This window comes from Corvus kubaryi, unplaced genomic scaffold (genome assembly GCF_017639235.1).
Source record: "Corvus kubaryi isolate FWS band 111438036 unplaced genomic scaffold, C.kubaryi_AGA036_p1.0 37385, whole genome shotgun sequence".
In the NCBI taxonomy this organism is placed as follows: Eukaryota; Metazoa; Chordata; class Aves; order Passeriformes; family Corvidae; genus Corvus; species Corvus kubaryi.
The window spans coordinates 9,549,391-9,565,020 of NW_024581127.1; the positions used below are offsets into that span (position 1 = coordinate 9,549,391).

At 38.7% G+C, this 15,630-nt stretch overlaps 1 protein-coding gene across 1 annotated transcript; it reads left to right on the forward strand.

Annotated features, from left to right (window-relative positions):
- Positions 1-375: 375 nt before the first annotated feature.
- LOC121668465 (carbonic anhydrase 3-like) lies at positions 376-15,302 on the forward strand. The gene is made up of 7 exons (XM_042036314.1): positions 376-559; positions 1,461-1,658; positions 8,493-8,611; positions 9,447-9,539; positions 10,355-10,420; positions 11,302-11,457; positions 14,236-15,302. Exons 1-7 carry the CDS (start codon positions 514-516, stop codon positions 14,353-14,355), a joined length of 798 nt encoding a protein of 265 aa, XP_041892248.1. The 5' UTR covers positions 376-513; the 3' UTR covers positions 14,356-15,302.
- Positions 15,303-15,630: the final 328 nt, after the last annotated feature.

Below are 15,630 nucleotides of genomic sequence, written 5' to 3' on the forward strand. Positions count from 1 at the left end.
GGGACTCAGCCTCTCCGAACCGGACAGGCCTTACGCCAAAGAGGCTTTCTGCAAACAGCCATAAAAAGCCCCGCCAGCCTGCCTGTGACCTGCACATTTCATTTCAGCAGCCAGCCAGGCTAAGGCTTCCTGGTTGATCCGGCTGTGTGTCCGCGCATGCATGCGTACACATCTCACTTGAATTTGAAAACTATTCCTACACTGCCTGTGCCTAGTGCTGGACATCCGTGCTTTTCTACGTTCCCATCTCCTCGGCGCCGGGGCAGGCGGTGGCAGCCCTTTGCCCTCTCTGGGCATTCCCGGCACGGTCCCGGGCCAGCTCCTTCCCCCGCATTCCCGGGGGGACAGCGGGAGCCGGGCGGGCGGTGCGAAGCAGCGCGGCTCTCCCCGCCCCCGGCTCCCGGGGCCGTCCCGGCCCTCGCGCGGCGGGGACGGGCATGGATTTGGCGGGAGTCTATAAAAAGCCGCCGTGAGACGAGGCCGCCGTCCTGCCAGAGCCGCCGGCACCGCACCATGATCAACCCCAACTACTATCCCTGGGGCTACGACAGCGACAACGGTGAGCGCGGGGCCGCGCCCGGCCCGCTCCTGCTGGCACCGAAGCCCGGGCAGAACGGGGGCCCCGCTTCCCGAGGGAGCATGGCGGGGGATGCGGGCTTCAGGCGGGCCCGGGGCTGTGCAGGTGGCGTGGCCGAGGCCGCTTGGTTGTCGCTCACAGGCGCGGAAGAGGCGAAGCTGGTGGAAGGAGAGGTCAATGGCAGGGGGTCTCTAAGTTAAATAAAGTCAGATTTCCTACTGTTGATGTAAATTAAAATTTGACATAGCAATAAAATCCGGCTTTAAGCTAGCCCTAATGCAGGAAGAGCAGCGCTGGGCTGCAGGCCCCTCCTGCCTGCAGAGGTTGGGGATATTGGTGGTCTCTTGTTCCTGCTCTCTGCTGCAGGAAGAACAGCTCAGTGTTGGTCAGGCGTTTTCCACATGAACTTCTTGGTAAAACCGTGATGATAATTAAATCCATGTTTCAAATTCCTGGCATGTCCAGGGATCAGTGGCCTTTTCTCTTTCCATATGAGTACATGGTGCCACGTTTTAATCATTTGGGTATATCCCATCATATTTCTAGCCACTGCTGGACTTGGAGTATATACCTCCAGTTTTCTTCCTTGGCATATTATCAGTCTCCTAGTAGTCAGTCTTGAGGTTGCTGTAAGAGTTTAGGTTCAGTTGAGTGACTTGAAGTATCCAGTATTCCAGCTAGAAATCAACCAGTCAATTGCTTTTAATATAGTGAAACTCTTGGTAAGGCATGAGTAACAACCACGCAATTAGTAACCTACTTATTAATACACTTAAATGATGTTCTGTACTCAAGCAGAGCCAAGCTTGTGTTAATTGTAACAAGTATAATGCATACCTGTCTGGAAAAGATTTTCATGATACTTCTCTGTACTTTTTTCTAGGACCAGATCAGTGGCACAAAAATTATCCTTTTGCAAAAGGACGCCATCAGTCACCGATTGAAATCAATAATAAAGAGGTGCATTATGATAGTTCTCTACTACCATGGTTTGCTAGTTATGATCCCGGGTCAGCTAAGACCATCCTCAATAATGGAAAAACCTGCAGAGTTGTATTTGATGATTCATTTGATAGATCAGGTCGGTTTTGCTTTCATCTCTCATTGCATCATATATAAGTGACTGTTTCAATTTGTGTGGAAGAGCCTGCTTTGACTGTTCAGGCTGTTAGAAGGTCTCTGTGTACTGCCTGTGTGTGATGTACAGGTTTCTGTGACTGCTACTCTAGGCTGCTGCTGGGAAAGGTCTGGGACTCCTTCTAAAGTCCATAGGTAAAATCCTGGGGAATGGAGAGAGCCGCAAAGAAACTTGGTACAGGGTGAATTAAGGTATAAGATAAATTTTTGGGGTTGTAAAAAGCCATTGCAGTTGTGTTGCCTTCCAGGAGGAAGGAGTCCAGGCTTTATCTGTGAGAACTGAGTTCCATTTTAGCTACTTGAGATGCCCAGCAGAACATCTTAAGTTACAATATTTAAAAATTCTATCCATGTAATTTCTGATAAATGAAGTAACAAACCAGATGTTGCCACAATGTCACGGTATTTAATCAGTTAAAGCTCTTCTTGGCATTCATGAGGTTTTGTCTTAATGAAGATTATGGGGCTGATAAATTTAATTTTGCCAGGTTTAATGTCCAAAATCTTTTATCCACTTGCAGCTCTGAGAGCATACAGTGTACAGACTTATTTCTCATGTGCATTAAAACTTCCACTTCCCATTACAATATAAGTAGGATTGACAGCATAATTACTAAGAGAAATTTTACTAATAGATTGTTTCAAGTTAACTATATATGGACATAGATTTAATTTAATGGATTTTTAACAAATTACTTGGGTTTCATGAAAACTGAGGATCAAAATGTATGTAAGATGGACTAGTTAATATACTATCAAAACTCACAAATTACTATGCAGTCAAGAGTTTTGTTGCTTTTCTAGCAAAGTGGGAATTTTTAAAGTTATTTAAACAAAAATGTTATTAGTGTCAGATCAAATGACACACAAGTAAAGAGATGTAGCTGTGGCATGAGATCTCCATGACTATTATCATTTTTTACCATCTGATGTATTTGTTAGAACAGCATCAGATGTACCAATAGTTGCATCTTCTGCATAAAAGTAAAAGTAATTATTGTTAGAATAACTCAGATTTTGAATGGGAGGGAGTATCCAGGCACAGCAATCTACAGCATGGATGCAATACTTGCCACAAAGAGCAGAAAGTTTCAGAATGTTCTGAATATTTTTTCAGATGAACTGCTCAGTAACTTGTGTTTTGATCTCAGAAATAAAAAGTGACTCACTGCAAAAAAAGTAGGTGTATATCTCAGCTCTTTGAAGTCAAGAAACATTCAGTGTTTGTTGTTATGTCTCCTTTGTTATACCATTGCCTGCAGAGTCTGTGGGTGGTGTTCTTTCTCTAATATAATGCTAATTGCAGGACGAATTCCACTGTGCATACTCCTACTGACTTGAATACATTTTAAGGTTTTTAGGATATGTACAGTGGCTTATTTTTTATGTAAAAGAACCACCAGCTGCACAAAACATACATATGCAATAGCAATCATATAGGAATGAAGCTTTTATTCCTTTGGAACAAAGACATTAATTCTCTCATATCTATCTATGTATCTGTCACTCTGTCTATCTGAATTATTTCTGAGTTAACCAGAAAACTAAGGGCTTCATTTATTTTCCTGACTCTTTTCAGTTATAGTGGTCATACCCATATCTGTACTTCTGTCTTCATTTGTTTGGATAAAATAGATTGATGAACAAATTGCCAAGGTGAGTGATAAAATTAATTACTTTGGATGTCTCCAAGTTTTACATCCATTGTGTATTCTGCCAAGAACACCTGGAGCATTCACAGTTCGGGACAGTTTCTTAAATTCAAGCAATTAGAGTGCCATCCAATGTAATTCAGGTATTATGTTGAAAAAGGCCTTATTACTTTTATGTTTGGTGTTAGCCTAGTGGAAGGACTTTGAGAATTCCACCTACTTATAAAGTCTAGTTGACTTTGAGAATCTGCTATAGAGTTGAAAGCTTTGCTGACAGATAAAGCTGCTACAGGAGCAGTATCGTGCCTCTGCTGCCTGTCCATACAAGTTAATGGATTCTTGCGGACTCAGTTCCCTGCCTTACTGTACCAATGTAGATGGATCTTATGCACTATAAAATGATTGCAGGTGGAGGCTGGAGTCTCAAAATGCAGGAAAGAACTGGGAGCTGAAATCAAACCTTCTAGGTGGCTGGGCCCAGTAAAACACACACCTGAACTTGGGTACTTTGGCAGCCTGCCACTTCTGTGGTTTTTTGGCCTGACTGGCAATTCAGATACTCTTTTAGATCCAGCAGTGACCCAGTTTTGGTTTGAATTAGGGCTGAAATCTTATTTCCACTAGCAGAATCCATTTATTTCTAAAATTTGAAAAAAATCATGTCAGAGAAATGTCCTGAGAGCTTCTAACTGGTGGAACTATTGTCATGATGCTGTGTGAGATATATAACTTCTTTACAATTAATGACTCTTCAGCTTTTGTTGTAATAGCTTGGTTAAATGCTTACACCAAGATGTTTGATTGTTTGAGAAACAATAAAGATACAAAAGTCTGGTAATGGAACTCAGACAGAGCAGCTGAGGAGAGATACACTAAGGCTACATCAAATGAATGCCTTCCTTCATCTTCTGTCTTTGTCTGTTGTTTTTGTTGGCACTTTCTATGGGTGTTCATCAACCAACCAAATTCCTACTTCTTCTTTTACTGGCTTTCAGATGGATGATATTTAAGGGCTTGGAGTACCTCAGTGCAGGCACACATTCTTACAGGGTTACCTTGTTGCTGCTTTCAGAATCTTTCCTACCAAAGAAATGGGTGACTCTGAAAGTGGATGATGCAAAAAAAAAAAAAATTAGAGACAGTTACTGTAAGAAGTTGGAGCTTGTTGCTAATCAATTCTTTCAGCATGACTAGGGCTTGTGGCCAGCATTTCCTCAAATAACCCTTTGTGGGAAATCTCATTTATTTTTGCAAATGAATTTTTGATTATCAACTTTTGGTAAATAAAACATTCATTTGTTGACTGATTATTAAAGAGAGAGGATGGACCCCAGTAACTTTAATTAAACCAAGGGGAAGTCTGTCTATAGACATTCCAGTTTTGGTTGATTCCTGCAAAATATTATTTAACATTTTGTCTGCTGAATTTACACTGGAGAAAACCAGTAGCTGTTACAAGAATAGCACCACTAAATCCCAGTACTTTTGTAGCTGTGGTACGTACATACCACTCAATGGCTGTAGTGCGTAAGGCAAAAGGCAGCAAAGTTAAATTCTTCCTTCACTGTAACAACACATCTGTCTACATGAAGGTATTGAGAACTCCTGTACTTGGGTACAGGGAATTTAGGATTTGAGCTCCTGTTAACTTTCAATTTCCATTGTTAGAATTAAAAGTGCTTGGCTTTTAATTCTAGTCAAGGGCCTGCTGAGGCTACAGTTACACAGAGGACTGTCAGTTTTCCACCCCTGGAGGTGGGGCGGCCACCTATTCAGCCCTACACAGATCACAAACAAAGATGATTTGGGAGCTCCCTGATGAACAAACAGGCTGTGATCAATGGGCACAAAACTGGCAAAGATGAGTTACAGTGTAGGTGAGGGTGAGTGGCAGGCTGACAGGCTTCTATCTGACACTTTTCTTTCCCACTCTGTCCCTAAAAGAGTACAAAGTTCAAACAGAAGCAAAAGTAATCCTTCTGCATATCTATTCAGTGCTTGCTTAAAGAAAATTTCAGTGAGAACTGAAATTTGAGTTCCAAAAGCTTTTCAGAAACATATTACATCCCTGCAGTTAGCCAGACAGTTTCAGTACAGAGATCCTCTTGTGAGCAGAGGCTTTTTTATGACTTTCAAAATGTGACACTGATGTGAAGCAGCTGTGGTTTCTGTACTGCACTGTTAGATTCTATGATGAAGCAGTATAACAAAGGTAATACGTCTTTTCAATTGTCATACAGTAGTACATTACTAATTTAATTTCATTGTGGTTTGCCATTTCATTTTATGGATATGACAGGATGCGAGATCATAAATCTTCCTATAACAGTCATTCCTTCTCATGTTCATAAACACGACTCATCTCATGAGTCTGTTTTGTTCTCCGTGGGTTTTTCCACCTGGCTTTCATGGTGTGCCTTTACTGCAAACAGGGAAGGCATTTGTGTAGGCATAACCATGCCAGTTTTACCTTAGTGAGGGCAAATGACAATTGACTAGCACAGATTAACAACCAGACCCCTACAGAAGCTGCTCAGCAAGTGGATGCACATATTCGAAAAGCTTCTTGTCACTTTTCTGTTGTCAAGGACACCCAGCTAGCTAAAGTAAAGTGACTGGAGCAGCCATCTCCACTCAACTGCATGACAGCTTCATTTTGCTGTGTCACAGAATGAGAGACAGGGTTTTCTTGCCTTAGTAACATCCTTCTGTGCAACACTTGCCCTAGAGATTACATTGAAAGTCAAAAAAAGCCCATTCTTTTATTAGCCTGTTTTGTCTCATGCTGCTCAGCTGATGACAGCTCAAATAAAAGGTGAGCTTTTTTCCAGAACAGATGTCTACGTGTGTGTCCATGTAGGATTGTTCTGTGATAGATCATTCTTCAAGTGTGGATGTGTGAGGGGCACAGAATTTGGGCAAGACTGACGTGACATTTTTATGTCTGGTATCAGGCACTAATGGTGGTGTACAAACCCATTTAGAGTCAGTCAGTGTGCAGTGGGATTAAAGTTTGCAACAATAAGGCACCAAAAAAGGAATGAGCTGGTTTGTATATTCCTGCACCTGGGCCATGTTACTTTAATGACAGCAAGTTTAAGGGAGTTACATTTTGGTAATTCTGCTGTGACTCAGATATTTAAGGTGAACATTTCCTGTGTAATAATTGTCAGAAAAATTCCCTATTACATGTAAATATTATATACTAACATTGCTGAAAAATAATGTCAAGATACCATCTCTTGTTTTATAAACTTTTGTTTTATATATTCTTTTTCTGTTATGTGTTTGTGCATTTTTATTTGTGTAGTATTGAAAACAAAAGCCCTAGAGGATAAAGATATGTTTAGAATTTAGGTTCCAAAGCACATGCTTTAAAAAAAAAATTATCTTACTCATTTTGAGCTATGCAGACATACTTTGGGATTTTAAATGTTTTAAATATTGAAGACCTTTATTGTTGTAATGGTTTTGTTTACTTTTCCTTTTTTAAAATGCAGGAAAACTTCATTTACTTACATTGTCATTTCATGTATTTATATGTTTAATACTACACACTTGTAATTAAAAGAAAGGAAACACCTTTTTGTCCTTCAGGAGCTGTGGCTGGCATCATTCTGTCTGCTTAAAGTGTGCTAGGTAAAAGTTACTGTCTATTTATAGATTAGTGAAGCTGGAATGTGTTGGCAGGAGATGATGCAGAGCTTCACCTAATGCCCAATCAAAAATGTCTGCTGATGGCCCATCAGTGGAAATAATGACATGTTTTTGCCTAAAGAGGATTATTTGGCCTCACAGATCTATTTTGATGGAGAATTGATGGCCTCATCAGCTACTACTCTTACCCTGACTGTGTTGACTAGAGTTCAGAATGTCTGTGGGAAGAAGTAAAAGGAATTTGTTGAGAATAACAGCTTGCTCTACTCTTAGTGCTGTATGTCTTGAGACAATAATGGATTTAATTATTTTCTTTTCATATTGAAGGATATTTTTCTCTGGCATATAAAGACCTGTTCTTGAGAACTGCTGCATGTTTTATAGGAATGCTGTAAATTCTATCCTCAAAAAACATGAATGAGAATTGAGTATCTTTCAGTATTTGGTGAATGTAAATACATTCTTTCTATTTTATTGATCCTTTCAAATACACCACCTCCATTTACAATTTTATTTATAAATGTTAAGATTATTTAGAATACTAGATATCATTCATCACAGGCTGAACTTTTCATTAGTAAAATAGCTTGCATTCTCAGTGATTGCTTTTCTGGTTTATTTGCTGCTTTCTTACTCCTCTTCCATAACCGGAGGGAGCAGCCATTAGAGCAGAAGCAGCATCAGTAATTTCATAACTTTTTAAACAAATAAGTCATAGCTTGCGGTAAGACACACAATTTTGTTGTGTTTTGTGGAAATTTGTTTATCATCACGTTAGTAGTTGATCTTAATCGTGGTTATGTTTATGTACTTCCGCACAGATAAATCCTAGATTCAAGTCAGGGGGAGATTAAGACATCTAAATTTAGGTGTATTATTGTGGGATTTTAACAGTTGGTGGGTTATATCTAAACTGCTGTTTGAGGCAACAGAGTTGGAGTTCAAGGAGTCCAGAGAGCAATCCAGGTCACTGTCTGTTGAGTGTCTACCTTAAGGCAAGCAGAATTACTCTAGAGGCTTGACTGTTCTGCTGAGGGTATACTTCAGTCACCCAAACACAGGCATCCTGTGACATGTTTGATAACCTAATCCGTTTCCCCTTGCCTCCAGATACTGCTTTAGAAATGTACAGTTCTTCCACAGATCCTGGACCACGTTTCTCAGTCCTGTCCAGATGTCTCTGGAATATTCCAGAAAGTACTAGGTGCACATTTATGCAGCTGAATTAAATCAGTGATCTCTAGTGACTGTAATGGAAGCCTAGATACTAAAGTTCTCTGCCTGTAAGTGCATATAGCTGAAGATGGTTGCCTGACATGTGGCTAAAATCAGTGCAGATTTTCAGAACACAGAGCATCTGTACAGTAAATATGTAAATACGTGTGTAAATATTGTAGCTACATATGTATTTCATTTTAAAGAATTGGGAGATACTTCAGTCTGATGCTGTTGCAGATTATCAATTGCAGTGCTGAGAGGTGGGCCACTTCCACAAGTCTACAGGCTACGGCAGCTGCACTTCCACTGGGGCTCGTCTGACGACCACGGCTCGGAGCATGTTGTGAATGGAGTGAGGTATGCAGGAGAGGTAAGGCTCACCACTTTTTACTTTAAAACAGGGTGTAAAATAAAATTTGTCACTATTGTTCTGGTGGGACAAAATTTGTCATTTGTCTGCTTTTCAGGGAGTTCTTTCTATTTATTTATCTGTGCATTTTTATTCTTACTCCCATCGATTCTTATAAATGTGAATCAGGTTGAAGTAACTCTCACACCACGAGAAAAGAAAAATACTGTGTGAAACAAAGGTTTCCATGTTCTCAAACCAATTTGGTGTGATACAGCACAAGAAGACTGAATTACTCAGAAGCAATCCAAACTTACTAAAACAGTATTCTGAAAATACAGAATTATAGTAAAAGTGTAAAATTGCAGTGATAGAAAGGGGGAAGAATGAATTACCTTGGTTCTTTACCACTTTAGGATTGTAAAGAAAATGAGAAATGTAGACTAATGATATACATGAATGACATTCATACGGCTTCTTTGACAGAATTGCTGTAATTTCAATGCCAAATAGAAATGAATCACATATCAGTAGATGATGTCTGAACTGCATGTTCTACCTGCTTACTTAAGCAGCTTTTCTTCAGCTTTAAGATGAGATTCCAGTTAATTTTTTCCCATTTCTTATTAAGATATTTATAGTTTATTTTAAAGCAAATGGTAGTATAATTAATAATGTATGACAGATATAACTAATATATGACTTTGCTGTCCCTTTTTCTTTTCTCTTTTTTGCAAGGCCTTATTATCATTCTTTGTTGCCTCAAACTCACGCAGTTATGTGAATCACTGTAAATTCAGCCTGTGATGGCTTGCTGTCGAGTAATGGGTTTTTTTACATTTTTCTTTGTTTCCAGCTACATTTGTTACACTGGAATCCCAAATACAGTAATTATCTTGATGCTAGGAGAAGAACTGATGGGATAGCTGCTCTGGCCATATTTTTGCAAGTAAGTAGAACCATGCAACCCTTCTTTGCACTGATGCTATGGAGTTTCTATTCTTAGAGGGTTGAAAAAAAGCAAAATTCTCTGAGTATATTTTCTAGGGATCCTACCACATTGAAGGGGTTGACTTTCAGTAATGTATCCTTTTCAAGTTATAGAGCATGAGTCATATTATGTCAAGTGGTATCCAGCACTACACACACTTGTGCCTGCAGCTATTGTGTCACTATGTGGCTCATGGAATGGGGACATGTGTCAGAAGTGCCCTCTGACCAACAGCAGTCAGCTGTGTTTTTGCTTATTGGGGACGGATTTCAAGGACATGTATCTCTTCTAGGTTCTTCATGAACTTTCTCTCAAACAGAACTATCTCACAGGCAATGCATATAACTCATCCTTTTTTATAAATCCTTTTGGGGGCATACAACCTTAGCCCTGAAGTATTAGCTGTTGCCCTCTCCTGTTTAATTCATATTCACTAGAGATAGCACTAGAGGTAGAAAGATGGATGTCTTTTTTGAGATCAGCAATTGCAAACAATATATCTGACCGTGAAATCTGTGTTGTGAAATTACCTGTTATGAAAAAATTTCTATACTGATACAATTTCCCCCTTTGTATCATAATACCTGTTGGGGTATGGACAGAGGTAACAGACAGAAGACATAGCTTACCAAGCTGGTAGGTGTGATAGGTTGGGTTAATGCATTATAATTTTATAGTTTATATATGTTTAGATGCTCATATGGAAAAGTAGGAGGAAGAAGAAAGCTGGTCAAGCAGAACTCCTTGCTTAGCTCATGCTCTCTTCTTTACAGGTAGGGGAAACTCCCAAACCAGAGATGAAGAGAATTCTTGAAGAAATAAATGCAATCAAAACAAAGGTAATGATGTTGGGCTTTCATTATAGGAAGACTGCTCAAAGTCTCAGGACAAAAAAAACCCCAGTATCACGATGTCTGACTTTCTAGTTTTCAAATTCTGCTCTGCAACATTTCCAGAATATATTTGGGAATAAAACCATGCATAGCTTTTCATTACCATCAAAAGTCCTTTCTCTTCCATTTACATATGAGCCTTCTTTGACTTTAGTGGGGCTTAAGAGTTTGGGAAAACAAGTCATTTCGCCAATTTTTACTCACCTAAAAACTAGGCATGGAACCTTATTGCCTCAGTGGGCAGTGCCAAATAAAAGGCATCTTTGGAGATCAGTCCATTTGGTCTTAATATATAGGCTGCCTAATGGATCTCTGGAAATGCCACTGAGTAGACATTTGTGTCTTAGATAGCATTATGTGGTAATTCTCACATTTCATAGGCTGTCTTGCTTGTTATTAGCACAAATACTATGAAAGTAGTACCTGTCTCACTTTTTTATATGGTGACATAATCCAATATTCAATAGATAGAAACAATTTCCATAAGAAAGGAGGCCAGAAGAGGAGTATTTCTGCACAGAAGTGAGTGAAACACATTGGTACTGGACACCACTTCACATGAGTTAGCTCTGGTACAAGAAGTAGCACCATGAAGTTTTATGTTTTGTCATGCTTCTCTGGGCCCATCTGTAAGGGTCATTCAGTCCACTTATCCTCACATTGCATCATTATATCTCATGTAGATCTGTGCTTACTTTCCTCAGTTCATACATTTGAAGTATCTGAGTCACTTCCTGTTTCTTAAAATAAGAGAGCTGCAAACTAATCTTGACTAGATTTGTTGGTTTTCTGTTTGGTTTTGTTGTGTTTTTGTTTTTATTTTAAAGGGGAAAATGGTTCCTTTTCCAAACTTCGATCCTTCAATTCTTTTCCCTAAATCTCATGACTACTGGACATACCATGGATCTTTCACTACTCCACCTTGTGAAGAGTGTGTTACCTGGATTATTCTTAGAGAGCCTATCATAGTCAGTTCAGACCAGGTAAACTTCCTCCTTCTTTTTACTTATGTGCCATAACCTGAATTTATTCTTTTGACAAGGAAAACACTCACTGCATTTGTGAGAAATTACAGGATTAAAAGGAGAGTGAAGAACTAGCCCACATCCAACATCATGGTAGTTCAAGCCCACAGACATCAAAGAGTGTTTTAAATCAGTAAAAGCATACCACAGTGTACATGGTAAGAGTTTTCTTTCAAAAACATCATTTATCAGAATACAAATGTAATGGGATTGGTGATTCTGCCTGCCCTGTATTGCAGATGGGAGTGTAAATTGGAAGTGTTGAATCATGTGCTTGATACCTGTGTTTCTGGAAGGCACACCAGCTAAATTTTCATAAACTGGAGCAACATTAGATAACTCTAATTTATTGGTAATGTCAAAAAAACTCCTTTGGTCACTTACTGTAAAGAAATATTTCTTGTTAATTTCCCCTCCTAATTTCCCCTCAATCCACTTAGAGGAATTTGAATGCCCTCTTCAGCACATTTCCACCTGTGATTCTACTGTTACCACACAAGTAAGTGTTCTCATCTGAGGTTATTCCTCTAGTCAGCAGACTATAAGGATATGATACCACTAACTTCAAGGCTCCAGGATACAAAGCACATGAATATTAATCAAGGGACTGACATATTATGTAATATTATATTCAGACACATAACTTTTCATTTTAGGTTTTCAAGATGATAATGTGTTTAGTGTATTCATTGATGTGCATGTTATCACAGAAAGAAAATATTTTTATTTTCTAGTACTTTGTGTTTATGTGGCTCTTCATCTTTTAAGTAATGCAACTCAGGTACGATGAGAACCTTAGCTGGCAATACACGAAATATGACAATGTATTCATGTCATTTACAGCTTAATTTTCAGAGCTCATTGAATTGCTCTGCCTCCTGTTTCCTTGCCCATCTGAAAATTAAAATATGGGAGCTATTTTAAAGTGGGTACTTGTGTGAAAAATACAAATATCATCTGACTGGTTTCCCCAAAATGAGTCATGTTTATATGATTACAATATGATTATTTAGATGTTTATATTGCAGAAGATCAGCTATAGATTTTACTAGGAAAAGTGTAGTCATTATTGAACATCTCTGATATAAAATGCATTTTTAAAGAAATAACTAATCACATCATTGATCCAGCTTCATGAAAAGACTTTTTGAGTACTGTTGTGTTTGGGTCATGGTCTTTTTCTCAGCTGTTCTAAAATTAGTGAGTTTTGGGAAACATACAGCCTGTTCTTTAACTATCCTTCCTGTAGAAAAAATGGAGCATTTAAGGTAAAGATGAAATTACTACATAAAGATGAGACATTGGCTCTTACCCTGAGGTAGCTGCTTTTCAGGCAGAATTGGCAGTGTGTGTGAGTTATTGTCTAGAAATACTTCCCTCACTCCAGAGTGCCTGCACTCTAAATAATGTATTCATAAGAGGATTGTGTTGCCAATTATTTCTAATCCTAGACAGTGTACTACCATGGCAGCCTCATTAATAGTGATTATTTTAAGTGTGTGTGCATTTGCGGTGGATTTCTTGGATGCTTTTGCAGCCAGATGGTAACTGTATATTAGCCACAAGGGGAAGTGCAGTTGCTGCAAATCAGTGCTCTGCAGGAAAATCAATTCACCAGAAATCCCAGTGAGATACAGTGTGGGTGGCCTAGCTGCTCAGATTACTTTTAATGAAAGAACAGGAATTTAACTGTGGAATAACTGTCTAATTGCAGATTAATTTTTTCATCTTTATGTAATTGTAGCCTGAATACATGTTGGTTTTTTACTGAGTAGAGCAGATCTTCCACAAATAATAAACCCCAGCACTCTTCTCCAATAGTAGTTTATCAGTATTAACAAAACTGATTAACAATTTTCATCTCTTCCCATACAAATTATTCTTCATCTGAAATCTGAAATTTAATTTCAGACTATGAATCCATCGGATGCATATTATGTTTGTTATAAATATGACCTCATCATTGTTCAGGCAGACTGAGATGGCTGGTTTTTCTGAGCTGTTCAGTGAAGAGTAATGTTGAGATGCCTGAGCTAGCTCAGTCCATAAACTGGAACTAGTTTAATCACAGTGAACCCAGGTTTTACAACCTAGACAGAAGTTCTGCTTGTATTGGCCTTGAAGTCTGTACTGAAAATCAGCATATTGAAGGTCCTGGTGAACAAAGGTGATGTGTGCCCTGCATGGGGCTGCATTTTCAAGTTGAAACCTTGACCAGGTCTTTATCCAGATTTTAATTGCTGTTATTAATAATGAACTTCTTTGTCACTGCAGCAAAATGTATCCTCTGCTCAGACCTGCTATGGAAATGAACAATTCATTTATAATTCAGCTTTAAAACCTTGCAATTCTAAAGGATTTTTAACAATCAGGCACTAAGGCAGGGTTAGAGTAGGAGAGGTTTATAGAGCACTTGCTGCTGTATTCACATTTTCTGAGTACTTCCCACAGTTTCTTTGGCCTTACACGGTTCTGTAGACAGTACCTAAATGACACTATTTTTCAAAATCCTGTTCAAATAGGACCTATTTTTATGTTTTGACTATTCCTAAGACTATCACTGCTACAAAAAAGCCATGAGTACAGTTCTTATGGTGGTGGGGTGAAGGACATCTTCACAACTTTGAAGGAGACTTTTTTCCACAGCTCGACCAGCCTCCTTAGTTTAATTGTTGGGCTGTGGATTTGATACCAAAGGATTTCCATCAGGACACTTCAATTTTTGCTCTTCTGCAGATGGCAAAGCTCCGCAGCCTCTCCAAGAATGCCGAGAATGAGCCTGATCATCCCTTGGTTGATAACTGGCGCCCAACTCAGCCGCGGTATTTCAGGATGGTGAGCGCGTCGTTCCTCTAGGACCTGGCTCCTGTTGGGTGGCTCTGAGTGAGGCAACCTCTAGAAATAAGGGCTGTTTTTGTTTTCTGTCCTTTGCTTCTGTTTGGTTCTTCATAACTGCTTTAACATTAGCTTTTGTTAATAGTTCAAAGGAAGAAAGAAGATGCTACTAATAATTACAAGAGAATTTCCTATTGGGTACGTGTTCCTTGATGCTTGTCTGATTGCATGCTAAAGAGGTTTCAGTTAAGAGAAGTAATTGTTTTCACCATTAAAGACATATTTTTCAATAGTTGTTTTCAGCATTATCCATATCCAGCTCTTAGCCACACCAGTTAATTCACAAGGCATTCTTGGAAATCATAAACTCTTTTGGTCTTTGATACTCTCATAAAATATGAAAGGGTAGGAAATTGTGTTATAATCATTGATAAAGGGCTAAACTTTCACTTCTTAAAACAATGGGCAGGTGAAACAGAGGTCTGTTCTGAAAACCGTATTCACTGAGTTATATGTAGTTAAAACTGGGAAGGGGGAAGAGCTATTTCTGTTTGTGTCACAACTGGTTCCCTTTAATAAAAGACTAATTTCCATATTAATGTTGTAGCAGTCAAGGTGACATAAATTTTGTGAAGTTGGTCTTCGTATCCTTCGCATATATTTTCTTCATGTATGCAAATGGATTTTCTGTATAAAACCGGTGTTCAAATAAGAAGAGTCCTTAGTCTTCTCAAATTTTTTTTGAGACAAATTCTCCTTTCATGTACAAATGTAATCAATCCTGCTGTCAATGAAATGTGTGCATAAACATATGAAACCACAGTTGGACTCTTAATCAAAATGCAGTTGACCAATGTATTCTTGTCTCTTGTTTTGGCACAAACAATGAAACAGGATTGTAAGCCTATAATTGAAATAACACTATTTCTGCATTAAAAAATCCAACAATAATAAATACATTTACTTAAGATTTTTTGTTCTGTAGTTTTTTACTATTTAGAAATATGTAAAAGTAACAGAATTTTGAAGAAAGACTTGTCAATGTCCCCTGTATTACATCTTTGTGGAAACTGATGATGCGTAGTATCTTTTTCAGATGTTTGTTTGAACTACAAGAGTACTGATTTCACTTGACATCTTAAGTAGCTACATCCTATTTTAGTGAGATCATCTCTATTCTGACAATGGCTTTCTCGCAAAATCACATTAATCAATTTTGCAAGTTGATTGTAGAGTGGAAAAGTTCAGTCTGTATCCAAACCCACTAAACTGAAAGGTAGTTTACATTGAGCGCAG

Excerpts from the sequence above, each read along its gene's own strand:
- LOC121668465 (XM_042036314.1), top strand. The coding sequence starts at position 514 with ATGATCAACCCCAACTACTATCCCTGGGGCTACGACAGCGACAACG. Across the intron at positions 560-1,460 it reads GGGCTACGACAGCGACAACG|GACCAGATCAGTGGCACAAA; the intron begins GTGAGCGCGGGG and ends ACTTTTTTCTAG. Across the intron at positions 10,421-11,301 it reads TAAATGCAATCAAAACAAAG|GGGAAAATGGTTCCTTTTCC; the intron begins GTAATGATGTTG and ends TTTATTTTAAAG.